The sequence below is a fragment of the Rhodamnia argentea genome, chromosome 10 (genome assembly GCF_020921035.1).
Source record: "Rhodamnia argentea isolate NSW1041297 chromosome 10, ASM2092103v1, whole genome shotgun sequence".
Lineage (NCBI taxonomy): Eukaryota > Viridiplantae > Streptophyta > Magnoliopsida > Myrtales > Myrtaceae > Rhodamnia > Rhodamnia argentea.
In genome coordinates, this window is record NC_063159.1 from 13,932,987 (window position 1) to 13,958,745 (window position 25,759).

The 25,759-nt window shown below is 39.1% G+C and overlaps 2 protein-coding genes across 9 annotated transcripts; both read left to right on the forward strand.

The window, feature by feature from the left end:
- The first annotated feature begins 2,701 nt into the window (after positions 1-2,701).
- LOC115733907 (adenylosuccinate synthetase 2, chloroplastic) lies at positions 2,702-25,212 on the forward strand. Of its 2 annotated transcripts, none has more exons than XM_048286116.1 (5): positions 2,702-2,711; positions 21,118-21,454; positions 23,380-24,072; positions 24,226-24,537; positions 24,853-25,212. In XM_048286116.1, exons 2-5 carry the CDS (start codon positions 21,152-21,154, stop codon positions 25,021-25,023), a joined length of 1,479 nt encoding a protein of 492 aa, XP_048142073.1. In that variant the 5' UTR covers positions 2,702-2,711; positions 21,118-21,151; the 3' UTR covers positions 25,024-25,212. The 2 variants fall into 2 exon arrangements, with proteins under 2 accessions (XP_048142073.1, XP_030520379.1); XM_030664519.2 differs by lacking the exon at positions 2,702-2,711 and adding an exon at positions 4,145-4,151.
- On the forward strand, positions 11,408-19,807 carry LOC115733866. Of its 7 annotated transcripts, none has more exons than XM_030664480.2 (15): positions 11,408-11,791; positions 12,175-12,613; positions 12,873-12,966; positions 13,943-14,129; positions 14,215-14,473; positions 15,026-15,241; positions 15,328-15,414; positions 15,557-15,691; positions 15,942-16,055; positions 16,155-16,402; positions 16,505-16,585; positions 16,726-16,957; positions 17,880-17,978; positions 18,112-18,297; positions 19,192-19,807. In XM_030664480.2, exons 2-15 carry the CDS (start codon positions 12,272-12,274, stop codon positions 19,291-19,293), a joined length of 2,382 nt encoding a protein of 793 aa, XP_030520340.1. In that variant the 5' UTR covers positions 11,408-11,791; positions 12,175-12,271; the 3' UTR covers positions 19,294-19,807. The 7 variants fall into 7 exon arrangements, with proteins under 7 accessions (XP_030520340.1, XP_048142059.1, XP_048142062.1 ...); XM_048286102.1 differs by having other exon boundaries at positions 11,408-11,705; positions 12,169-12,613; XM_048286103.1 differs by having other exon boundaries at positions 11,409-11,522; positions 12,169-12,613.
- Positions 25,213-25,759: the final 547 nt, after the last annotated feature.

Below are 25,759 nucleotides of genomic sequence, written 5' to 3' on the forward strand. Positions count from 1 at the left end.
ACGAATCACGTCTTTATCCGACGGTTTAAGTTTCTTGAACGGTTATCATTAATTTCGTAAACTTTTACACTTTAATGATCGATATAATGTACTCATCGGAGTAAGGTGGAGATCATTTTTTCATTACCATGTCTTAGGGTTGAGCATGGGTCTCAAGTAGAACTGCAAATCGGATCAAACCGACCCTAAAAATTGGTTAGTTCCCTGTTTTCGGACTCCTCGGTCGGGTTCCCGATTCCAAATTTTTCGAAATTGGAACTGTGAGATCCGATTCCCAAATCAAAAGTACAAACCACACAAAGAATCGTAGAACCGAATCGAATCGAGATAACCCTAAAATCAGTAGTATCGGTGGATCTTTTCACCAATTTTCTTACTAGTAGCATCAAACTTTCATAACTCGGAATACCATTTCGTTACGATATTACTAGGATTTGTTATAAATTTGCTCTGGTGTAGGTGGAATATATGTACCCGTTAAAATCCACCTACAACATATATGTATATGCATTACAGGAGAAATACAGTATCTTATGCACTTTGGAAACCTCAAAATTAACTGATCATCACATGTTTACTCTTGAATCAACCCCTTTCATTAACTCTACGCAACGACATAATGCAACTTCTCTTATCAAGTTGGACATATTACTTCACTTATAAATGGTTTTGTTTGGGATAAGTAGTCTTGTCTTGTCGATGAAACTTTATCTGTAAGGGAATTGTTGCTTTAATTTTCATTTTGCTTGACTAAAGATAAAGAGAAAAAAAAAAAGGAATTGGTTAACTTCAGGGTCTATAGAGTAAGTTCCGTGTTCTGGATGAAACGTGGACTTATCCTGGAACTGGCCCACTCCTACCATGTTGTGTTTTAAAAACCACGGATGGATTTGATGATTACTATGATTTATGTCTTTGATTTCTTCTGGTAACATAAGATAGCATTGTCGAAGAAACCTATGTTGACACTACGTCTCGGGTGGACGCGTCATGCCTATCCTAGAAAGTTGCAGCGTTCGGAAGAATTCTCAATGGATCCGCTCCCGAGTGTTGGAGTTGGCGAATACTTCGGGGACCCTTGTTTCTCACACGGGGTACGCCCACGTGAGCTTAGGGAAACCGAAGTGTTACCCAACGACATATGACCCCTACGCGCGGGATGCGGGGGTTCGAGGGTAGCGCCCCCGACACGGGTGTCCCTGCCCGGTCAGAGGGGCGGGGTTCGGGGGCAGCGCCCCCAAAACCTCTACGGGTTTGGGCTTTTATTTAAGCTGACCCGTATGGTGGAATTAAGAGATTTAGGTTTTTTAGCCCGTTTTTTGGGCATATATATTTTGCTCGGTTTTATTATTGTAATATGTGAATTGGCAGAAAACCGAAAAAGATAGTGAAAATCTCTTTGCGGGACGTAGCCCTAATCTTGGGGTGAACCTGGGTAATCTCGTGCGTCTTTCAATTTTTCTCGATTCTACGTGTGATCGTCCGATTCGGCTTCGATAAATCCCTTCACCGAGGTTAGGGGAAGCAATTTGCTTATTCATTTCATCGCATCCTAGTGAAGACTTGAAACGATTTACTTTTCCCGATCAACGTTGTATTTCGACCCAAAAAAAAAAAATCAATGTTGTATTGCTTTTATTAGGAAAAAGTATAAAAAAAGGTCTAAACCTATTGTATTGATATCAATTCAGTCCTAAACATTTCAATTGTATCAATTTAGTTCTAAACTTTTTGCATTTGTGCCGATTGAGTCTGTTTGACTAATTTGGCCGAAAATCGCTGACGTGGATGCTATTTATCCTACATGGCGTAATCAGCACTAACGTGGACATTTTTTAAAAAGATGAAGTTTTTATTATCTTTTCTTTTTTTATCGTTTTTCCTTTAATTTTGATTGGCAAGGGCCCGCATGCCCTCGCCGGATCCGAGCAAGGGCTGCCTCGTCCGCGGCCAATGAGGCCTAGGTGGTCTCGTAGAGGGCCTTCGCAGCCCCACCGGCTTTGGGAGAGGGCTTGCGCCGTGCGGGCCCTCACGGACCAAAATGAACGTGAAAAAGAGAAACTAATTTTTTAAAAATAAATCTTAAAAATTATCCACATCAACGCCAATCACACCTCATAAGACGGTCAACGTCCACGTCGGTTATTTCTACTCAAAATTGGCCGGATAGACTCAGGTGACACAAATACAAAAAGTTTAGAACTAAATTGGCACAATTAAAAGTTTTATAACCGAATTGGCACCACTAATGCAATAGACTTGGTACTTCTTTTCTGTACTTTTCCCTTTTTATTACAAGTGTGGGACAACCTCCTTCCTTCGCATGAAATTGTTTAGTCAACATCTAAGAGGATGTGTTGGAAATTGGTTAGGAGGTGCAACCATAACTTTGAAATAATTACATCTTCTCTCTAAATCACGCCCTTTGTGAAGAACTTCATCGTGCTCGGTTTGGCCAACGAATTCTCCTATCTTTCCTAGTTTTTCCAATTGAAATCCAATGGAGTTCAATCACCATCGATATGACCGAGAAGAACTCAACTACCCCAACGGCTAACAATTAATGTTGACTATAGTTAGGTTAGGGACAAACTTCAAACGGGGCTTTCCAATTTAGATCGTGCCATGTGCAATTGGTATCAAATGCCTTCTCCGGTCCAAATTGTGACGTGGAAAAGGTGCAAAGCCCATATTTCTTTTTTTTCCCTCTCGTTGCTGAATAAAATGTCAATATTGTGTCGTATTTAAGTCTTGCATTGCGTTAGTCATTGGAATCAAGTGTGGAATAAGGATAGAGTATGGTTAGATTAAAAAAAAAGTTGGACTGCTTCTATTCTATCGTTCGTTACAAAACACCGATGTCATCAATGAACCTAGGTCAATAACGGATAATATACATAACAACTAGGCTCTCGATTAGCCTCTTTTGTTTAATAAGGCAAATTGCCTTCATTGTGGCCGAAGAAAACTTGGCCCTCCCTGGGAGAATGACCCATTAGTGTGGGCGTTCCATCAGGGCATGCTATGTCAAAAGCAAAAGAAATCTCATCCCCCCTCTCTCTTTTTCACCCCCATGTCACCATGCGAGAGGGGCATTGTCAAAAGCTCTTATTTCACCGTCCATAAATGAAAGACGACTTTCATCTCCAAGTTAAACTCAGAAATAGCTCCCCTCTTTTTGGGTGTAAGGCAATGTCAAACCAAAATACCCAACAAGCATACACACTGGAAATAGAGATTTGCTAACATATCCATCGAAGCAAGTTGCTAGGGGAAACTCAGAAAGTGTATATTAATTCAAAAGTCATCGAAAAAAAAAAAGGAAATCATTGTGTGAAGTTCACACGTGCATGTGCATGTGCCGGCGACTCAACTTGACGCAAGCTCGAGCTGCTCATATAAATAGATGCGACTTGGCGGCCTCAACATAATTGCTGATCGGCCACGATGGATGATATACTTGTTATGTCGGGCACGTATAGACCCGCATTATTTAAACAGTAGAGGGTGCAAAGTGAGTTTTCGAACAAGACGGGTTTTGTATAGGTTTTGAGATTCGGGATGTAGAGTATAGTCAAAGGGATGATGAGAGAGAGAGAGAGAGAGAGAGAGAGAGAGAATTATTGTTAGGGAGAAAGCTTAAACATTTTTATTCTGTAAATTTTTCCCAATAAGGGAAAAGGTCGCGACCTCATAATCATATTCCGCGCGGTTCGGCCCAACCGGACTTGAACCGGAAGGCCTAGTTCGTTGGCTTGGGTCATGTCTCTGCTTCCCAAGGAAGATGAAACATTCGTGTTTCGACCCAATCTTTGAACATCGGGACAGAAAGTGGTAATTTGCTAAGGGCCATGACGAGCCCAATGGGCCTTTCGGATTTATTGGGTCCGTTGGTTCCAAATCCAATATACCTTTTTAACTAATAATAATGAAATCGACTATATAACGAGAGCCGTCGCCCCTCTGGATTGCTTGGTGCTTGGTGTTATTTTAAAAAAATACGTGTTGTCATTTATCAATATTTTCTATATGACTCCTTCACCCTGCATTAGGTCTATACTGATTTTATATTGGTTAATGAGTGAAATTATTCGGCTTAGAGCAGCATATGGGTTAGCACATATATAAAGTACCGTCGTTTTTTTTCCCTCGTGATAATATCCATGTCCGAACTTTCGAATACATATCGAAAAAAGTGTTTCTTCCAAAATGTTATCTGAAAGGAAATCCATATGGTACCCATGTTTCCCTTGCTCGAATGGCAAGAAAAGTCTCATTCACTCCCACAGAAATACTTACGTCGAAACTAATTCAAAGTTTACACATGCAAGGAAGGAAATGGACATCATGGATTAATCCAAACCTTTGGAATATATTTCTCCAAAAGTCCCCCCCCTCGGACCAAATTGGTAATTTATTTAAAAACAGGCGACTATCGAAATTCTCTAATTGACCACGGGATTCGCAAGAAACATCCCGCTATTGATGTACAAAAAAATACACTGCATTTGACTAATCCCTGCATCGTTAAAAAGCATAAATAAACTAAAAGGACTTTGAAGACTCTTAGTTCATAGGATTATAAGGACTCCAATGTTTATGGACGCGCATAGGGGTGGCCGGTTCTGGTTCGAGAACCGGCGGTTCCGGCCGGGTTCCGGTTCCGGTTCGGAATCGGCGGTTCATTCCGATTCCTTTTTTAATTTTAATTTTTAAAATAATAAATAATAAATTAAATATAATAAATTATAAAATATAAAATAGAATCAAATTGTACATTGTAATAAAATATGGAGAAAAAAGAGAGAGATGAGGAATGGGCTTGAACTTAATGAATTATCATTAAGCGCCTACATATCTTCTTGGAGATAGAAGAATCAAAGCTCATGTAATTCTTTTACCTTTGATAACCCCAATTTACCTCATCGTCAATCGTCACTACCCGTTGTGGTACCCGTGGCAGTGGTATCTCCAATATCATCGCTAAAAAATTCGTGTTCACGATCCGGCTCTTTGTGTCGATATTTCACCCTCGTCCAATCGTCAACACAAGCTTGAGCTTCCACAGACTCCGGGCTTAATCTTGAACGGCGATAATCCAAAATTAATCCTCCAACGCTAAATACTTGTTCAACTGCAACCGTTGAAGAAATGGTTGCTAATATCTGACGAGCGATGAGGGCGAGAACTGGATAATCGATTTGGTGACTCTTCCACCACTTCGGGATTTCGAAATCTGTACTATATTCTGAATCACGAAACTCAAATTGAGTGATTAAATATTTTTATAATTCAGAAATACTACATGTTGCCCCCCCTTTTTTTTATCTACTCTTGAGCATATTATTCCCTCTACTAAGTGAACTACTACCTTCGCTACGTGAGACAGTAGATTGTAAAGATCCAGAATCACTTAAATCATATCTACTACAAAATTCTCCATATAATACTACTATAGATTCTTTAACATATCCTAGTCTATTTAAAATATCTATTGCATCTTCCAAATGTAAACAATCATGATAATACACATTCAAATAATCTAGTAAACCGTCTAATTTAATACGTTGATCAAGAACAATACCAACTAAATAGACAAGAGGAATTTGCAAATAATAATGCAACTATTTTTCTCGCATTACTAAAATAGTTCGAGCTAATTCGGTATCATTTTCATATTCACTAAAAACATTACCAATATTAATGCACTCTATTAAAAATAAATGCGTAGTAGGATAATAAATACCAGATAAAATCTTAGTAGCATCATTAAAAATTTTCAAAAACTCTAAATTTTTTTTTGCAAACGTCCTAATGTTGAGGAAGTAAAGTAATTTCGGGAATATTTTATGAAATAAACATAAATAATAAATCTTTATAATCAAAATTTTGTCGAAGCAACTCGTACGTAGAATGCCAACGAGTTGGAATATCTTTTGAAAATCTTCTTGCCCTTCTCCCATTTTGTTTACAAAATTTTCCTCATGATTTCATAAAATGGGGACGATTTCATAAAAATTTAATTGCACCCTTTATTGGGGCGAGAGAAGTGTCAAGAGTTCGTAAACCATCTTGTACACATAAATTTAAAACATGACAAGCACATCTAATGTGAAAAAATTGTCCGCCAAAAGTGGGTTTGTAAATATTTTCTAATTCTGGAATAGAAGCGGTATTTACGGCGGCATTATCAAAACCAATTGAAAATACTTTATTTATCAAATTATATTCTTCTAAAACTTGCCTAATTATTCTATAAATATTGTGAGCCGAATGTCCTTCATCAAAAACTCGAAATGCAATAAGTCTTTTTTGAATAGTCCAATCGTCACCTATCCAATGACACGTGACACCCATATAAGAATAAATTTGCTAAAGATCACTCCAAATATCGCTACCTATATGCACACGTCAATTGAATTTCGTAAAAAATTTTGCTAAAGATTTTTTTTCCTTTTTTATAAAGATGAAAAACTTCGCGTTTAAGAGTATTTTTTGGAATAGTTGGCGCTTGCGGAACCAGCGCAGTATTTATCAAATATTTCATATTAAAATTTTCACCAGTATTAAATGGAGCATGATCAAGGGCAACATATTCAGCTAATGTTTGTTTATAAAGTGCATCGGTGTAACGGAATATAGGATGAGGATTAGAAGTGGCGTAGCCGGAAATTTGTTGTTGCGTATTGTCGATCCCCGCTTGCGTTGGATGTTTTTTCGTCAAATGCCGACGGAATGTTCCGTATCCATCTCATTTCGTAAATTTATATACTTGCGAACAATATTTACATTTTATATTATACTTACTTTCGCCTTCATCACGTACCTTGTCGAAGTGTAGCCACAAGTTGGATGTATTATCTCGGCCCTTCCGTTCCGGCTCGTTTGCCGTTGACGTTTCTTCGACATCGGTGGGAGGATGAAGACTTTCTTGTGTTGGGATGTGCTCGACGTTCGGAATCGGGACATAGTTGATATTATCGTCGTCGTCTTCTCAATATGCATATTCACGAGGATCATATTTAGGAATGGGATGCTTGGAATCTCCCATAGTCATCTTGCCATTGTCGGCATTTCTGCTTCCACTTGCTATTTTTGAGAGAATTGATCGGAAATTTGATTGAGAGAATTGAGTCGGAATTGAGAGAATTGAGAGAATTCGAGCGAATTGAGAGGCTTTGAGAGAATTGTTCGGAGAATTTGTGAGAAAAATGAAAGGGGGAGCATATATATTTATAAGCAATAATTAAAATTAATTCTTTTTTTTTTCCAACGGCCAAAGAGCCGTTGTGGGGGGAGGGCCCGGGGGGGGAGGGGCGGGGCCTAGGGCAGAGAGCCGTTGGGCTCTCCGCCCCATGGCCCTTTAATTTTTTTTTTTTTATGGTTCGGAACCATGGGCCCGGTTCCGGGCCCACGGGCCCAAATGGCATTCTCTAGCCGCGCATTACAACATTTCTGACGTACAAATTCGTTTGGTTACACAACTTTATTTTTCTATTTCTGAAGTAATTTTTCGCTTTAGAAGTTATTTTCGACCCATTTTTCAGAAGTAAAAAAAAATTACTTCTTTTTCGGAAATAGAAATATCTAAACATCAATCTCTTTCACTGTGCTCCAACTCTCTCTCACTTCGGCATATTTTCATTCTCTCTCTCTCTCTCTTCGCTGCGAATCGTTGTATAAACTCACTCCCAACCACGCCTTCGCCACCAATTGCCGAACACCATTGCCGTGGCCAACGCCGTGACCACCACCCATTGCTCGTCGTCTCCGGCTGCCGGAGTGAAAAATAAATAATAATATTTTTTTTAAGTAAATAATATTTATTAATAAAAAAATATTCCTTAAAAAATAAAAAAATCAATTGCATGAGAGTGTTTTAACAATATTATTTTTCTTAATAAATTATTAGAAATAAATATTTTATGATTAGGTAAAATATGGAAATATTTAGATAATACGGGTCGGGTCGGGTATGTATTGTTAAATTTGTACTATACAAAAATAGATCAAAAAGGGTTAAATAGGTCAATATGAGTTGGACCATATTTAACCCAACCCGACCCACCATAGTGTTGGAATTAATTAATTAGAACTAATTGATTCGCCCATAATGGGCTAAACCAAATGATGGTTATCGGAGGATTGTTGCCGGTGGTTCCCTTGAGCGGTTACTTACTGGAGGTTTCCTAGAGCGATTACTGCTTTTGGATAAAAGGAGGAAAACTTACGTTGTTTTCACTTCTTCTTTTTCTAAGAACATACGCTCTCAAATCTCCCTTGTACTCGAAGTGACAATGAATTCTCGCAAAGGCCGCATTTCGGAGACATTTAATCCATAGAAAACAAGGTATGTCAATTGCGGGATATACTTTTTCAATCGGTGATTCGAGATGATTCTAAGGTTTATTCATTTCGTGTAATTTCGCTATGTATGTATCGGGATGCATTCCCTCCATCTAAGCACAGCGAGGAAGCATCGGAATTAGCGTGGATATTCATTAATATAATTTTCCCACTAAATTTGGTCGTCGTTTGCATAAATAATTAAATGAAAAATTACACATAAATCCGTCAATATTTGCATTTCACTTTTCTCGAATAACATGCATTTTAGGTTAGGATCAATAATTTTTCGTAAAAATTTTTATGTTAATAATGTTTTAGAAGTAGAAATTTTCAATCATTATGAAACGAATTTCTGTTTTAGAAGTAGAATTTTTTGTCCTGTTATCATATGTCTTTCTCTTATCATAAATCAACTTTTAGAGCGGAACTGAAAAAATCAACTTCTGATTAAAAGCAGAAGTGTTGCCATGCGTGCACTGTTATTATGGTAGGAGATTGAACAATGGTACATGTCCTAGGTTAGGTCGATATGCCCAATCCTATGATCCCTATACCCGGTGACTTTAGCATGCAGGTGACACCTGTTCGAATATGGTGTCCTAAAGGATCGAGGAGCTTGTACTTTTGTAATCAAGCAGATTTTGACTTGGCTTGTTAGTGTAAACCAAAACCTTAGAAAAATCTCATCACGAATTCTAGGTTACGCAGTTATGTTTAGTGTTTGTACATTTATTTTATACCTTAGAACTTTTTCTTTTAGAAGATTTTTGAAGGACCATCCATAGTATGGCAAAATGTCCATATCCATGTCGCCCGACTAGTATTGGCTAGTTTTGCAATGAACAATCTCGGACCAAGAATTTGAATTTAGAGGGACGAGATGCAATTTTTTTCGTTAAAGTCATATATATGTAACTTCTTTGATTTTTTTTTTGCCCAACCCCCCGAAATATAAGAAAATTTTTGGAGCTAGGGGTGGGGCCCACCACCAAACTCTACGTCCGCAAGAGAGAAGGAATTTCTTTTTTGAGATATGTTCATTGGCAGTCTTAAAACTTGTCACCAAAGTGCAATTGAATCCTAAAACTTTCACAAAGTACAATCAAGTCATAAAATTTGATAAATTGGGACAATCGAGTCTTTACATTAACTCTTTCCAATTCGGCTAACGGAAGATGCTGACGTGGCATTTTTTTTTATTACTTTCTCTCCTATATGGTGCTGACGTGGTTAAAGCAAGAAAGATAAGTCCATGAGAGAAAGTAAAAAAATATGTTACGTCAGCATTTTTCGTTAGCCGAATTGGACGGAGTTAATGGAAGGACTCAATTGCATCGATTTGTCAAGTTTTAGAACTTGATTGCACTTTTTAAAGATTTTAGAACTCAATTGCATTTTGGTGACAATATTTATGATTTCCAGTGAATATATTCCTTTTTTTTTTTTGGGCCAATTACCGATGGCATTGATTTAAAAATATGTTTATTTTTGGCCATTTGGCCCGTCTCTTGTGACTTCTCTTTTTAACTTTTTATAGTCTGGCTTTTAGTTAACCCGAGATTCTTCAAATATTTGGAATATTCAATTATTGGCATGTATAATCGTATTTCAAAATTTCCATAATTGCTGAGTCTTAAATAAGTTTTTCTATTATAAAATTTCAGAGGGAAAGTTAAAACTACCAATTATGAGTAGCAACTGTCTTTTCCTTATCTGACTACTCATCAACGCCGTGGAAGATGGGAAACCTATGGATTTATTCCCTAATCTAGACCCAAAATCCTCAACATTAAGAGACCAATTTGGCAGAACAAGAAACAATTCGGGGCATCAAAAAAGCCTGAGCTGGCCCGACCCGACCCGTCCCGAAAATTCACCAAATTTTCAGCCCTTTTTGGGCCTGGCTTTGGTAGTGTCGGTGTAAGGCTTGGGTCGAGTTGAGCGGGGCCGGCTCCAACTTTTTTGACACCCATGTTTTCTTTTTAATTTATTTTCTTTTCATTTTTTTTATATTCTTTCATTTGACATACTTGTCAAGTGCTTTTGATTCTAAGAAAAAGCAAAAAGGGAAAAAAAAAAAGAATTCAACCCGACCCGACTAGGCTTGAAAAGTTGGGGCATATGTAATTTGGGTTCGGGTCGGGGGGCTAGAGCTAGGTACTGTTTAGTTTCGAGCCGGCTCGGGCTCGGCCGAGACCCGACTTGACTCGGCTCGTTGACACCCCTAGAAACAGTGTTATCTTATAAAGAATAGGATTTCCATTTCCTAATCACACCTAATTTACCTTAATTCTTATCTCGGGACTAATCTTTTTGCCCGACTTGATTGTAATTCGTAAGAAAACTCCTTTTTGCTAAATAATTAAAAACAAAGAAAAAACAAGCACATGATACACAAATAGAGAGATGATTTCTTTTTATTTGAAAAATAGAGAGAAGTTCACTCACACACTTTTAACAAAGAAATGATGGAATCGAGATGAACAAATGACCTCTAGCCTATTGCTCAATGCCAAGAATGGTGAATTCCTATTTGGCCTAATCTCTTTAGGGGTTAGAACGTTGTCGGCCAATTGATACAAATATTTACCTTTTGATCCGATTCGAACCACATACTTAATCAAATGCAAAACAACTTTAATTGAAATAAAAAAGGGATAACTTGTTGTATCATAATTAACCATGTCATGACCATTTTCAATATCATGGCTAAAAATGCAAGAAATAAAGCTTATTTGCATAAATTGTCACTTGAAATTCGTACTTTATCAATTTGATGGTCAATCTTGCACGTAATGGTAAACGAGCTCAAACCAGAAAGCCCAAAAAGCCGTCCTCTTTATAAACGCACTTTTGTTTCGCAGCCTTCGGCTTCTAGACAAGTAGGGATTGACAATTCTACCCTCGTCAGTTGCTGCCAAATTCAACGGCTTCCTCCCTCACGTACAGGTCAACTCGGGACTTCCATCTTCGGAGCGCGAGAGGGGTATTGGCGGTAATTCCGCTCCCCTCGCTCGAGGTCGTTCGGTGGAAAAAGAAGGAATTTTTCTGGTCCCCCTCTCTGTTTCCATCTGGGAACCAGTTGACATCTATGGCGATCATTGGCGTCGACTATTTAATTGTTTTTCGGGAGCAATTTGGTGGCATATGCAAATTGCGCGAGTATACAAATGGCTAGCTCTTCTCTCTCTCTCTCTCTCTCTCTCTCTCTCTCTCTCTCTCTGTGACTTTCTTTCATGTGATTGTTTGAGGGCCTCGCCACGTTGATTCAGCATCTTCTTCTTCCTCTTCGTGCTCGGGATGTCGTGAGCTGAGTTTGATATGTGCTTCACTCCATTTTAGATCTCATAGTATCGGTCAGTTGATTCTCTTCAATCACTGGAAGTTGCTCAGCTTTGATTGCTCTGCGTCCCCAATGGACTGATTACGGCGAACGTGTTCATCTTATCGCATCAGTTTCATTCGTGTCGACCTTTATCTGTTTGTTGGAATTCGCTTTTTTTTCCCCTTGCTTTACGATTGATTAAACGTTGTGCATTTCAACACGAGTGTCGCAAGTAATTGTTGGTTTCACTTGGAAATTATTCGATATCTGGGGTTGGAAAAAGTTGTCACCCTTTTCTTTACTTTGTTCCTCATAGCTTGCTGTTGTCGATGTGACCGACTGCCGGGCTATCGGACATTTTGCTCCACATAACCTACAAATTGCTTTGTAATGAACTAGCTGGCGATTGAAATGTCTAGTCTCCATGCTTATGTGAGGTTATTAGCATTGTTTACTAGATTTGTTTTTTAGTAACCATTGTATTGGTCTTATAGGTACCGATTTTTGATCGGACAGGTCACAGGTGCATAGAGAAGCACTGGTGATTCTGAGTTAATATATCTACTGGAATTTGGTTCCCGAGTTGTTATTGAAGCGATGTTTCATATTGAGAAACTGAAATTCTCATGGTCTTTGGCCGGAGTGATTGCTTCTATTGTGGCATTGATTTCAGTGGTTCATCTATTCGTGTATCCCGTTGTACCTTCTCTGGATTACTTTAGTGCTCAAAGAGTTCGAAACTCGTGCCTGCCATTAAATGAATCAAGTGAAGGAGACACAAGAAATGGTCAGGGAATAAAATCACGTGTTGATCTGGATAATCAATTCCCAGCCGATTCTCACAACGCGGTGGTGTACCGTGGTGCACCTTGGAAGGCCAGGATAGGTAGGTGGCTCTCTGGCTGTGATTCTGTAACAGAGGAAGTCAATGTTGTTGAGGTAATTACAACCAAAATTGTCCTTTTCCCTGTCAGCGCTTGATTTTTTGTTAAAGCATTTTCAGCTTAGAGGAGTAAATTCTTGCGTATATTTAGCAGTTACAGCTAATAAACAAAAATAGCTTGGTTGGCATGGCATCTTTGGATACTTGAGTATCGGAAACTGCAAACACATTCCTTTTCTATGTGGATCCTGGATAGAAGTTGATGTTGGTGTGCATTATTGTACTCTTGTCTATAACTTATTCTTGTTTTGGCAGGTTATAGGTGGCCGGAGCTGCAAAGACGATTGTAGTGGTCAAGGCATTTGTAACCGCGAGTTAGGGCAATGCCGTTGCTTTCATGGTTTCAGTGGTTAGTATTATCTCGAGGATTCTGCAATCTCATCAATAATACCAGTTTGAGTTAATCAAATAAAGATTGGCGTTCCGTCCTTTGGTTTTAGTTCTCTCATTGTCTAGATCTAACCAAGAGTCCAATTTAAGCGTATATCATCTGCACTGAAGTTACAGGACATATGGAAGACTAATCTTCCCTGCAGGCCTATCTGCCTAACCAGTCAACTTAATTATCACCTGGGAACTGAGAGAAAGGAATTCATCACATGGGATACGATATTGGACGTACGGAGCAATTAAATATAAAGCATTTGAAGGAGTTTTTTAAAGTCCTGCTTCTTCTTTCATATTCCTGTCCTGTTATCAATAGAACTCAAATTGCTGAAAAGTAGTGCTGCCCATTGGCTTAGGCACAGGGATAACATATGGATCTGGCATTAGCTAATTCCTGGGGTTGGCGCATTTAGAGTATTAGCAACTATGACATTTGCTAGGTAGAAGAATGTGTGAACAAAGTATGGCTTCATGGCTGGTGATCTACCTTAAATTGGAAATGGCACAATTAGTAGCTTCACTTTATATCCTCTGTGAGTACTACAATCCTTTTTGGGACAACATGGAGTACTTTTGTGTGTCACGCTACCAATTTCCAAGATTTGTTTACTGGGAATGTTTCACAAGATTTGCTTACGTTATCCAGACGTATGGAATGTCCACGACTTCACAGATTTGGGATGTTGGAGTTAACTATTTCCATGTTGTTATATTCTTCATGCCTGAAGATATGTTGTTGTTGCTAAATTCACTATAGTCTTTGCTTACATATGCTCTATCTAGTTGGGAGTTGTTTTTCGCTGCTAATAATGTGGATAATTTCCTGTTCTTTTGCGATTAGTTATTCCAAAATTATTTTTTGTTCATAGAAATCCCCTCGTTTCTGTGACTCTTTTATTTGCCTCATTGTGCAATAAAGTAATCACTGCCTGCGACAGGGGAAGGATGCTCTGAGAGACTGCATCTGGACTGCAATTACCCAGCATCATCGGAGCTACCATATGGGCGATGGGTTGTCTCAATTTGCTCCGCTCACTGCGATACAACTAGAGCCATGTGCTTTTGTGGAGAAGGAACCAAGTATCCAAACCGTCCAGTGGCTGAGGCGTGCGGGTTTCAAGTGAAGTAAGTAAAAGAAATGACTGTATGGGCATTGATTCGCATGCTGTATAAGACTAAATAAGTGGCAACTTATGGAAATATCTTCTAGGCTGCCTTCTGAAGATGGAGGTCCCAAAGTAACTGATTGGGCAAAAGCTGACTTCAATAATATATTTACAAAGAATGGTAGCATGCCAGGATGGTGTAACGTGGATCCAGCTGATGCTTATTCTTCCAAGGTACATTTCAAGGAGGATTGTGACTGTAAATATGATGGCCTATGGGGTAGGTTCTGTGAAGTGCCAGTGCTGTGCACTTGTATAAATCAGTGCTCTGGACATGGATACTGTCGTGGTGGATTCTGTCAGGTATAAGTTTCACACTCTCTTGTGCAGGACGATTCAACTTCATTTCGAATTCAAATAGGACAAGTTGATTGATGATCCTTTCTGATTTCAAAGTGGCAAAGTATACACTAGAGCAAATGGTTTTTGATCGGAGATGATTGATATTTCAAAAAATCCTCTGCATCTTGTGCTAATAGTTCCACTTGATATTCTAGAATGGTTAGTTGGTGGATCTTGTTTATTGTTCTTGAAACAATTGAGTTTTATTGATTTCTTTCCAAGTGGACCGCTCCATTCATTGTGGTCTAAGGACACTTATTGGTGTAAAAGGGCCCTACCTCTTGGGAAGAACTTCTTTCTTGTCCTTTGTGTGTTGTTGTTGTGTATACTTTATTTATGGGTTGGAAGTGAAGATATAGTCTGTAACATCATTGAATTTTGGTTCTACATCATTTTATATTAGTTGAACTTAATGACACTAGTCAGGTCAAATTAGTCATATCACATCTTGTTCATTTTGTTCGTGTTATGTTGATGGTCTGCAATTATAACTGAGCGTGTTCTAATTGCCAGTGTGAGAATGGTTGGTATGGAGCTGATTGTAGTATTCCATCAATTGTGTCATCTGTGGGAGACTGGCCTCGATGGCTACGCCCAGCTCAAATTGATGTCCCTACTAACAAGAATCTCACGGGGACTTTTGTCAGTCTCAAAGCTTCTCTAAGAAGGAAGAGGCCACTTATATATGTGTATGATCTGCCCCCAGAATATAACAGTCTACTTCTCGAGGTCAGAGAGAAAGAGAGTTGCCTTTTCTTTTCTTGAGATATTTGGATCACGTACATATAATTCTCACAATTAGGTGGAATCTACAGGGACGACACTTCAAGTTAGAATGCGTCAACAGAATCTACGATGACAGGAATGCAACTCTGTGGACAGATCAGTTGTATGGCTCCCAGGTAAAACATTATAATACACTTCGAATCATATCCGTAGAAAAGTTGAGATTTCTATCCTTTTCAGTAGTTTTATGACCAGTTATTCGAAGCTAAATCCTTCCACAGTAGTGACGGTCATTTATCTCTATTCTGGCGATTGCAGATGGCTCTCTATGAAAGTATCTTAGCTAGTCCACACAGGACACTGAATGGTGAAGAAGCCGATTTTTTCTTTGTGCCTGTTCTTGATTCATGCATAATTACTCGTGCTGACGATGCACCTCATTTGAGTATGAAGGTACAGTTTCTTAGCAGTTGCTTTGACCTATCTGGTACAGGATATAATCATATTATTTATGTGCAGATGAATGCATAATGCATAGTTTAATTTTCCTACATTTGTTAAGGTTAGCTTGTGACTGTTATGGGAAATTATCTCCTGCTGTTTGTTGTTTGACCATGAGTATTTCTGTGCTTTGGGAGCTTCCGTTTTTAAATTCTGGAGTATAGATAGTCTTATTTTGTGCAATTTTGTATGTGCTTATCAGGACCACATGGGTTTGAGGAGCTCTCTCACCTTGGATTTTTACAAGAAGGCATACAATCACATAGTTTCCCAATATCCTTTTTGGACCCGTTCATCTGGAAGGGACCATATATGGGTATGAAATAAGAAACTCTTCCCTTATCCTATAAGAAGACAGAGTGGAAGGGACTGATGGTGCATACACTTATCATGTGAATCTCGTATCTCCTTGTAGTCTTTTTCCTGGGATGAAGGTGCTTGCTATGCCCCCAAGGAGATATGGAACAGCATGATGTTGGTTCACTGGGGTAATTCAAATTCAAAGCATAATCACTCAACCACAGCCTACTGGGCTGATAACTGGGATCGAATTTCTTCGGATAGAAGGGGGGACCATCCATGTTTTGACCCTGACAAAGATCTAGTTCTTCCTGCATGGAAGATCCCTGATGCAAATGCTGTAACCTTGAAACTTTGGGCTAGGTTTGGGTTCTGTTTCATCAGATTTCTCATTCATTTTAGTTTTGTCTGAGTGAAGAAGTGAGGAGCATTTTACTATATCTAAGCAATGCAAATCATTTATAGGCCCTATGAGAGAAGGAAAAAACTTTTCTTTTTCAATGGAAATTTGGGACCAGCTTATGCAAATGGAAGGCCGGAGGACACGTGAGTAATCCGAGGACCTTTTTAGATTCTTCCATTATTTTACTATGGTGTTTTTCATTTTGAAACATAGTGTTTAAAGTGCCTACTCCATGGCATAGTTTTTTATCTCATGTTTCCTACATTTTTCCCCTTATGTGCAGCTATAGCATGGGTATCAGACAGAAGTTGGCAGAAGAATTTGGATCAAGCCCTAACAAGGAAGGGAAGCTTGGGAGACAGCATGCTAAAGATGTAATAGTGACCCCCCTGCGTTCTGACAACTATCATGAGGATTTAGCTAGTTCTGTTTTCTGTGGGGTCCTGCCTGGAGATGGTTGGAGTGGTCGAATGGAAGACAGTATTTTGCAGGGATGCATTCCTGTGGTCATTCAGGTATTTATTTTTGTTCTGTTCTCCTGATGATGCTATCTTGTGGACATTAAAGAATACTTCACACGGGCCTAAGTAAAGTATGTATTTTCAGCATGCAAAAGATGGGGTAGCATGGGCTGTTGGGTCTATTATTCTTTGCATCTGTATATGGTTGGCTGGCAAGATCGGAAATGCTTATTATGCATCTTCTGATCTTGAATTTGGTCTGAAAAACAGTACTAATATGGGTTTTATGATTTGGCATAGTAGAGAAAATGTTGCTGGCCAGGAAAAAAGGAAAAGGAAAAGGAAAAGGGGGGTGGGGATAGTAGAGAGTATTATCCTGTCAAAGCAACTTGGAGGTTTTGAGTGGTAATGACTACTATCCTGTAAAGGAGCTTTAACCTTTTGGAGAGTTTTTACTTTAACTGGCACACTTTCCAAGCACATTTGCAACAGACTGAGGATTTAGAGAATAATTTTCTTAAACTTAATTATTGCTTTTCTCATGAAACTGAAGTAGTTCTGCATGAAGATCCTGGGTGAGTAGGGTGGACAGAACATGTCCTATTAGTGTCATAGGTTAAGTTCTTCTTAAAGATTTGATTTCCTTCATCTGATGTTAGTGTTGCTACATGAACATGAAGTGATTGTCTAGTCAGATTTAATTGTTTGAAAGATGGGTTCCCTTAAGAACACATTTTACTAAATCATATCCTCTCCATCACTTGACAATGAACAAGAGAAGATGATACAGTACAAAATTGGATTATTAGTAGAGCAAGTTGAATTTCGTCCTATATTTTTGGCCTAGCCTGCTTATTTATTTCTTTCTGCTTTTGACGATTTATATACTATATTAAGAGTCCCCTTTCCTAATTCTTGTGTGAAAAAGTTGAAATTTATCCTTTTCTTATATTTGTTTGAAATTCTTCATCCTCAGGATGGGATATACTTGCCATATGAGAATGTGCTCAACTATAAAAGCTTTGCCGTTCGTATACGTGAAGATGAAATTCCTGACATGATAAAGATTCTACGGGTAATAGTTTTAATTCATGCTAACAAATTTATATGGGACACATATAGGAGAAACGACACTAATACTACGTCATTTTCCAAAGACATGCTTCTCTTACTGATGATGACTTGTGGTACTCCATTTATGTGACAAGGGATTCAACAAGACAGAAGTGACGTTCAAGCTGGCAAATGTTCAGAAAATCTGGCAGAGGTTCTTGTACCGAGATTCAATTCTGCTTGAGGCTGAGAGGCAGAGAAATGCTTTGGGTAGAGTGGACGACTGGGCAAGTGCTTTTCTGCAGTTCAGTGAAGATGATGTCTTTGCTACATTTCTGCAGGTACGTCTCAATATTAACCACAAAACAATTGCATGTTCAATTTTGTTGCCTGTGGATTAAAGGCTTATCATAGATGAGCAACAGCAATTTCACCATGGACAGCAATGGGGAAAAGGACATAATGTATCTTCAGTACCCACATGGCAGGAAATAAACGTGGATAGGATTAATATGCTTAGTTCTTGATGTGATTATTTTCTTCTTTAAACGTTCATTCAACTTTAGCGAGCTTAGCTAAACTTACTGTTAGCAAAAGACTCCTGTTCTTATAAAGCTTGAAAATCAACATAAGATCGTGGAAAGCTTATGTCTGAAACATAATCACTGTTATGATCCTATTCCTCATAGAAGAACCAAGAGGTTTGGATGTAAAACAGCATAAATAAGCAAGAAAAATCAAATTATAAATCCTTTTGCCCAATTGGACTGTTAAAATGGGTTGAGCTTCTATTTCTCTGTATAACTCTGTCCGCACATTGTTGACAACTTGCCCACTCCTTCTGCTACCGCCGCAAAACTTTCTAGGAGAAAATTTTCAGGTTTTCTCCTTTTCTAGCTCAGGTTATTTGTTTTGTCACAACCCATTCATAGCTGAACTTCCCAAATTTGAGAACCATGCGTTAGCAGTTGTGCCAATATTAGTGGAAGCAAAGTGGGCCAATCCCAAATGATTGTGGTATCCACTTTCATGGTGCTTGCTAGTAGACTGCAATGATCTTCATTCTTGAACATTCTCCAGTTCCATATCATGAGGAGTATGGAAATGTTACCGTGTACATTGCATATTATTGCCATCCAAGATTTCTTGGTGGGTATATGGATGAACAATGACTCGTCTATTCTTTTCCAAAAAAAAAAAAAAAACAATGACTCGTCTATTTTCGTCCTTACAAGGTCTTGCACTATAAGTTACACCATGATCCATGGAGGCAACAAGTTGATCATCAGAATAAGGAGTTTGGGCTGCCACGAGAGTGCCTCATGAAAACCACCTGAATAACCATATCAATTGCTGACGGAGTTCTCGGTATTGCGGGAGCTAAGTGTATATCAATTGAAGAGAAACTGCAGATAGTAGCAACAACTCTTCTTCGAATGAGCTACAGATGCCGACGACTTTTCGGATTGAAGAAAGCACATGCAGTTCACACCTTCTCCAGAACCACAGTTTTGTGAAGACGGCGCCAAACTACGGCATATTTTCTAACCAAAGGCGAGCACAAATACAGGTGTTTTTCCCCCTCTTACACGTAAAATCTATAGATTCTCTTTCAGGATCAGTAATTAGAGGAAAGGATGTCGATTTTTCTAAGAAACGCCAATATTTTTATTCGTTCTTTCACAGTCAGAAGTCATCATAACTAGAAAGCTATATCCCGTCCTTGCTCGATATACCATTATATGGGAGTACCAAGCCAGAGGGTAGTCCCAAAAACTTCACAGACATTTGATTAAAGAAATTCAGAATCCCAAACACTGTATACTATGCAATTGTGTGTTGAGCAGTGAATGAAGGGTTCGGTTGAGCTTAAACACTGAAGCTGTTCTTTCCTGATATTCATTTATTGCCGGATCTTCCGAAGCATAAACTTTCTTTTCCGAAGCAGAAATTTACGCAGGCTAAAATTTGCCTAGAACTTGGCAATGAAGTATGCCGAACCACCTCGACATGAAAATTGAAATCCGAATTGAAACGTGTGAAGAAAAAAATAATTGTAATTTTTCTTGAAATTGTTGAGATTGCTTATCTAATTCCGGTGATGAACATAGACCAATAAATGGTCCCCTTTGGATATCCCCTTCCGCCAGGCCTAGCCAGAGAGCGCGCAGGCCCTACAAAACGAATCATAGAGTCAGCGTACGCCCAACGCCATCCCCCAACTCGGCCTCCAATTTCTTGAAATCCAAGTTGATGTGCCAAATGCAATCATAGCCGTGGATGACACGCCTTTCGCACGTGATTCAGAACTCCGGATCGTAGGAATTTAGCCGATGGGTCGGATCTGCGCTAAGTAAGTGTCTGACCATTAGGACCGAGGATATACAACGTGATTGATTTCACATCAACCGGAAGATATATGGCTTAGGGCGTCCCAATGGAACTTATTTTCGTACATGGGTCAACTCTTTTAACCAGCATAAAAAAATCATTTTTTTTTTGTTGCAGCCCCTCAAGGTATTTGACCATTTTTCACTTAACACTATGATATTTTTTTAGCTCACCATATCTATGAAGGAACGGATTTAGGTGGCCCAAAGAGGTTTGACTTCACCGAACCATGGGGAAAATTACCAAAAAAAATTTCTAAATTTCTTATTACCCGGCCACTTTTATTGATTAACTTTTTGATTACGTCAATTTAATTTTTATACTTTTTTAGGATTTTCCTCTTGATCAACTTTTATCAGAAATCATTATTATAAACGGTCATCTTACGTGACACGATCGACGTTAATGTGTAAAAAAAAAAAAAATAATTTTTTTTTATAACTAAAACGAAGTAGCAACTCAAAAGTCATTAATCATTCTAGAAAATGTGTGATGAAATTATCTATTTATGCTCAACAAAATTAAACTTAACAGGACGGGTCGACATAAACAGATGTATTTTAGCCGCACTATATTTAACATTTATGTTTTGACCGAAAAAGAAACAATTAACACATATATGTGTGTAATAATTTCTCCTTCTCAAAACACCTTCCTTTCTTTGACCCCCTGAAAAAAAAAGTACACACACCTACATTTGCTCGTGCTTCCACGAGTGACATTATCGCTGTCGAAGTCCGGAGTAAAAAGATCACTTTTTTCACCCCGAGTCTGTCTCTCTCCACCGGAGTCGACATTGCGACCATGAACATCTCCACTCTCAGGTTCGACTCCAACCCCACCTCCACCCCTCTCCACGGGGCTTTCACTCCTCTCAAGCCGCCTCCTCCTTCTCTCTCCACTCGCCGCACCTGCCCCGTCATTGTCTGCTCGGTGAAGCGGCCGGGGGCCGCCGCCTCCGTCAGCGTCGCCCCCGAGTCGCCGGCGGGCCGAATCGGAGGCCTGAGCCAGGTGTCCGCCGTGTTGGGTTGCCAGTGGGGCGACGAAGGCAAAGGCAAGCTCGTCGACATCTTGGCCCGCCATTTCGACATCGTCGCTCGTTGCCAGGTGAGTCACGGCATCCGTTGCAATTGTTTGGATCGTACAAGCGCATGACGCTCGGCCTTTTTGTGTTTCGAGTGAGGTCACGGAGTCCATGTGCGAGTATTTTCGAGAAAGGAATGTGAGTGTATTCTGTTCTTGTTTGAACTTGATAGTGATCAGGCCGTTGGATTTGACATGTTGAGTATGCAATGTCCGAAATGATTTGAATGACTATAAGGAGTATGGGAACCTCTGGAAATCAGCAAATGAATGCTTACAAAATGTAATTCAAAAGTAAATTTCGAGATAGTTGGGGATGAACTTGGAAGGGAATCGGATGGCATACATTAAATCTATGGTGTAAGAACATCAGAGCATTTAGGGGTATGTTCATTGAGATGGGTGGGGAGAGGAGGGAACTTGAGGTCTAGATGACCTCAATCGTGGTCTACATCTGCCTCTTTGGATTCGGAACAGAGTTTAAAATTCTTTTGCTAAGGATCGCTGGGTTGGGGCAATTGCTTGCATCGAGAAAGTCGGTTCATGAAATTTTTTGAAGATTTAACTTGAAACAGTCTCCAGTGTCCTGAGATTGGTGGCCTAATCAATGTGGCAGCAGCTGCGATATGCAAGAAATTAACAACATCATGTTGTTCCGCTGATGAGGCATCTGGAGATGCCCAGATGGTGCTGTTGTTATGATTGCTTGTTGGCATGGCAATGATAGATTACTTCAGTCGGTTAGCATCAAGACTTTAGGGGACTACATACTATCTACTGAAATGCACTTAATTGGTTGACTGATTCGACTCAATCAGACCTTGGAAAGAGCACTGTTGTTGAGGAGTTAATGACACTAAGGTTGTATCTGGTGACTGATGCTAATGGCTTTCATGCTTTTTATGCAACTCCAAGGGTTAAATTTTTTTTTTTTTTTTTCAGTGATGGTTTTTCTTATTTCTCCTGACCACTAAATATGTATATTTTTACCTTTTATGTGTTTTAGAGAAGGTTGTAAAGATCTTTAACTACAATAGTTATCTGAAAGGTTTTCATGGTCCATTATTTCTAGTGATTGTCTTCTTCTTTCTACTGACCCCTGAATGTGGATATCTTTTCCTTTTTAGGGAAGCGTGCACATATTTTTTACATTCACTAGATAACTGGAAGGTTTTCACATTCCACACTCCCATTTGGATAATTAAGGTAGCTTATATGTTTTTTGGCACTAGCGACCATCCATCTTGTCACGTCACGTCATAACATCTAACTTATATGTTTTTTAGCACTAGTGACCATCCGTCTCGTCACATCACAACATCTACTTTTTCTTATTGTGGATGTTAGATGGAGTTTATATCTCCATCTACCATTAGGATGATAATTTATTGAAACAAGGCCATACAGAGGATGCCCGTATGGTAGGCATTTGTTATCTCTAATGTTGCTTGCTCAGAATTTGAAGATTAAAATATTGATGTGTTCATCTATGTAGCCCTTCAATCAATTAGAAAGAAGCAGGCGAGCAATGATGGGTCTTCCATTTTATATTTTCTACTTTGTAGCAGTAACCACGAGAAGTTTATGTTACCTAACAGATAAGTTACTTGAGCAACTTCTTCATAAGGCTGAGGTACTGCTACTAATTGATGTTGACCAGCAGAAAAGGTCAGTTCGCACAGTAGGTCGAGCCTATATGTTGTGCAGCTCTTTATCAGCTGTCTTTCTAATGAGGCATGGTTGATATAATGAGAAATATAGCTGATAATTTGATTCTTGGGGAATAAATTTACTTCTCTTCTGCAGGTAATCTCGCGTGTATAGCTCATATTCCTCCATGTTGAGTGTAGATATCATCTATTCAGTGAAGAGCTATCTTATTCTTAAGTTGCTGGTGTTACTGAATTTGTGGAGTGAAAATACTTTCTATTTTGAACATTTTACACCAGGGTGGAGCTAATGCTGGGCATACAATTTATAATTCAGAGGGTAAGAAGTTTGCTCTTCACCTTGTTCCATCAGGTATTCTTAATGAGGATACTCTATGTGTCATTGGAAACGGAGTTGTAGTGCATCTGCCTGGATTATTTAAAGAAATTGACGGATTAGAGGCCAGTGGAGTCTCCTGCAAGGGAAGGATTTTAGTGTCCGATCGTGCTCATCTGCTATTTGATTTCCATCAATTAGTGGATGGCCTTAGAGAAGCAGAGCTTGCTAAATCTTTTATTGGAACAACCAAAAGAGGAATTGGACCTTGTTACTCCAGCAAAATGATTCGAAATGGAATCAGAGTGAGTGATCTCAGGCACATGGATACTTTTCCTCAAAAGCTTGACCTTTTATTATCAGATGCAGCTTCAAGATTTCAAGGCTTTAATTATGGTCCTGACATGCTCCGGGAGGAAGTAGAAAGATACAAGGGATATGCAGAAAGGTTGGAGCCTTTCATAGCAGATACTGTGCATTTCATGAATGATTCCATATTGCAAAAGAAAAAGATATTAGTTGAAGGTGGTCAAGCTACCATGTTAGATGTTGACTTTGGAACATATCCCTTTGTAACCTCCTCAAGCCCCTCAGCTGGTGGAATCTGTACCGGTCTTGGCATTGCACCCAGAGCCCTTGGTGATCTAGTTGGAGTTGTGAGTACCTATCAATAATAATCATTTCCCTGCAAATTTGTTGCCATGCAGTACAATGTTTCCTCTTCATCCCGTTCCTTTAAATGGAATTGGTGCTCATGTCAGTAATTTGCAAGGGAAGTTTGAATTAGTTACTTCAAATTTACTTTGCAGGTTAAAGCATACACAACAAGGGTTGGTTCCGGTCCTTTCCCAACGGAAATATTGGGAAAAGGGGGTGACGTGCTCAGATTTGCTGGGCAGGAGTTTGGCACAACTACTGGTCGTCCTCGTCGTTGCGGATGGCTCGACATTGTTGCACTGAAGTACTGCTGTCAGATTAATGGCTTTTCATCTCTAAATTTAACTAAACTGGATGTTCTATCTGATCTTCCCGAAGTTCAGTTAGGGGTTGCTTATAAACAAATTGATGGCACACCGATCGAATCCTTTCCAGCAGATCTGCGTCTCCTTGAGCAATTGAAGGCAAGCATTCCCGTTGTCCACTTGACTTCATGATGTGTCCTGTATCTTGGGCGATAAAAAAAATGATTCGCTAGTTGTTGATATACAAGTCTGCCTGAGAAAGGTGATAAAGTTAATTGCTTGACACCCGGGTGTGCCCTTCTCGATAACATGGACTAGGCAACCTATCATCTTACTTGAAATGAAATTAGAGGCTATTATGGCGTTAAATAGAGATCTACAAATAAAGTAATTTTAACTTGTAGAGCGCATACACTAGTCCAGTTTAGAGAATAATTCAAATGTCTGTTTGGTATGTTCCTTTCATGTGTTCAGGTGAAGTATGAGGTTTTACCTGGTTGGACGTGTGACATCTCTTCTGTCAGAAGCTACTCCGACCTTCCAAAGGCTGCACGGCAGTACGTGGAAAGGATTGAAGAGCTCGTGGGTATACCGATCCATTACATTGGTGTCGGACCTGGACGGGATGCCCTTATTTACAAATGATGAAGGATCTGTTCCTCCCCCAACATGCTGGATTAGTGCATTGCCAAAGACAGCAAAATATATTTTAACTTGAAGGAAAATTTTGCACTATTCTTCTGTATTTTCTTGGGTAAGAAGATTATCCCATGTGGGCTTAACGTTGGAATCATGTGCCCTCGATTCTTACTGGTGGCTGCTTTCTCATGGTTATGTCCAGCTTAGTCACTGAAATCAGCTATTCCTTCTGTTTGGCAATGAGCAAAGGACATAGCCACAATAATTTGATCTTTCATTCTCGCGTTTTGAGCAAGCGTGGCTTATATCGATTTTCAGACTGAGAAGCGAACTCCAATGGTGAGATGCCACTTGCTCCAGTAAATTATCCATTTGACCAGCCATCTGATGGCTGATTAGTGGTGGTAATATAACTTGATCAACCTATCTTAGTGGCAGTACCATCCCTAACATGAATAATGCAACGTCGGATACAAATGGCTATATATGTTGGCTATATTAATTCTGTTTTAGCTAAATTTAAGTGTACTGAAAGTCTTAAAATTCAAGGAAAGTATAATTAAGTCTCAAAACTTATCAAATTGGTGTAATTAAATTCTTTCGTTAACTTTGTCTAATTTTATTGACGGAAAAAATTACTAATATGAGGCACTACGATTCAATAGAGTTTTTGGGTTTTGATTGATTCGGCTCCGCTACCTTCACCCTCCCCTCTCTCCATGTTTTCCTCTTTTCAATTTTT

What these genes read in the sequence shown, in the direction of transcription:
- LOC115733907 (XM_048286116.1), top strand. Translation starts at nt 21,152, where the DNA reads ATGAACATCTCCACTCTCAGGTTCGACTCCAACCCCACCTCCACCCCT. An exon ending in TTGGTGATCTAGTTGGAGTT is followed by an intron (nt 24,073 to 24,225) that starts GTGAGTACCTAT and finishes TTTACTTTGCAG; the next exon opens with GTTAAAGCATACACAACAAG. An exon ending in GTCTCCTTGAGCAATTGAAG is followed by an intron (nt 24,538 to 24,852) that starts GCAAGCATTCCC and finishes TCATGTGTTCAG; the next exon opens with GTGAAGTATGAGGTTTTACC.
- LOC115733866 (XM_030664480.2), top strand. Translation starts at nt 12,272, where the DNA reads ATGTTTCATATTGAGAAACTGAAATTCTCATGGTCTTTGGCCGGAGTG. An exon ending in TTGCTTTCATGGTTTCAGTG is followed by an intron (nt 12,967 to 13,942) that starts GTTAGTATTATC and finishes TGCCTGCGACAG; the next exon opens with GGGAAGGATGCTCTGAGAGA. An exon ending in GTCGTGGTGGATTCTGTCAG is followed by an intron (nt 14,474 to 15,025) that starts GTATAAGTTTCA and finishes TCTAATTGCCAG; the next exon opens with TGTGAGAATGGTTGGTATGG.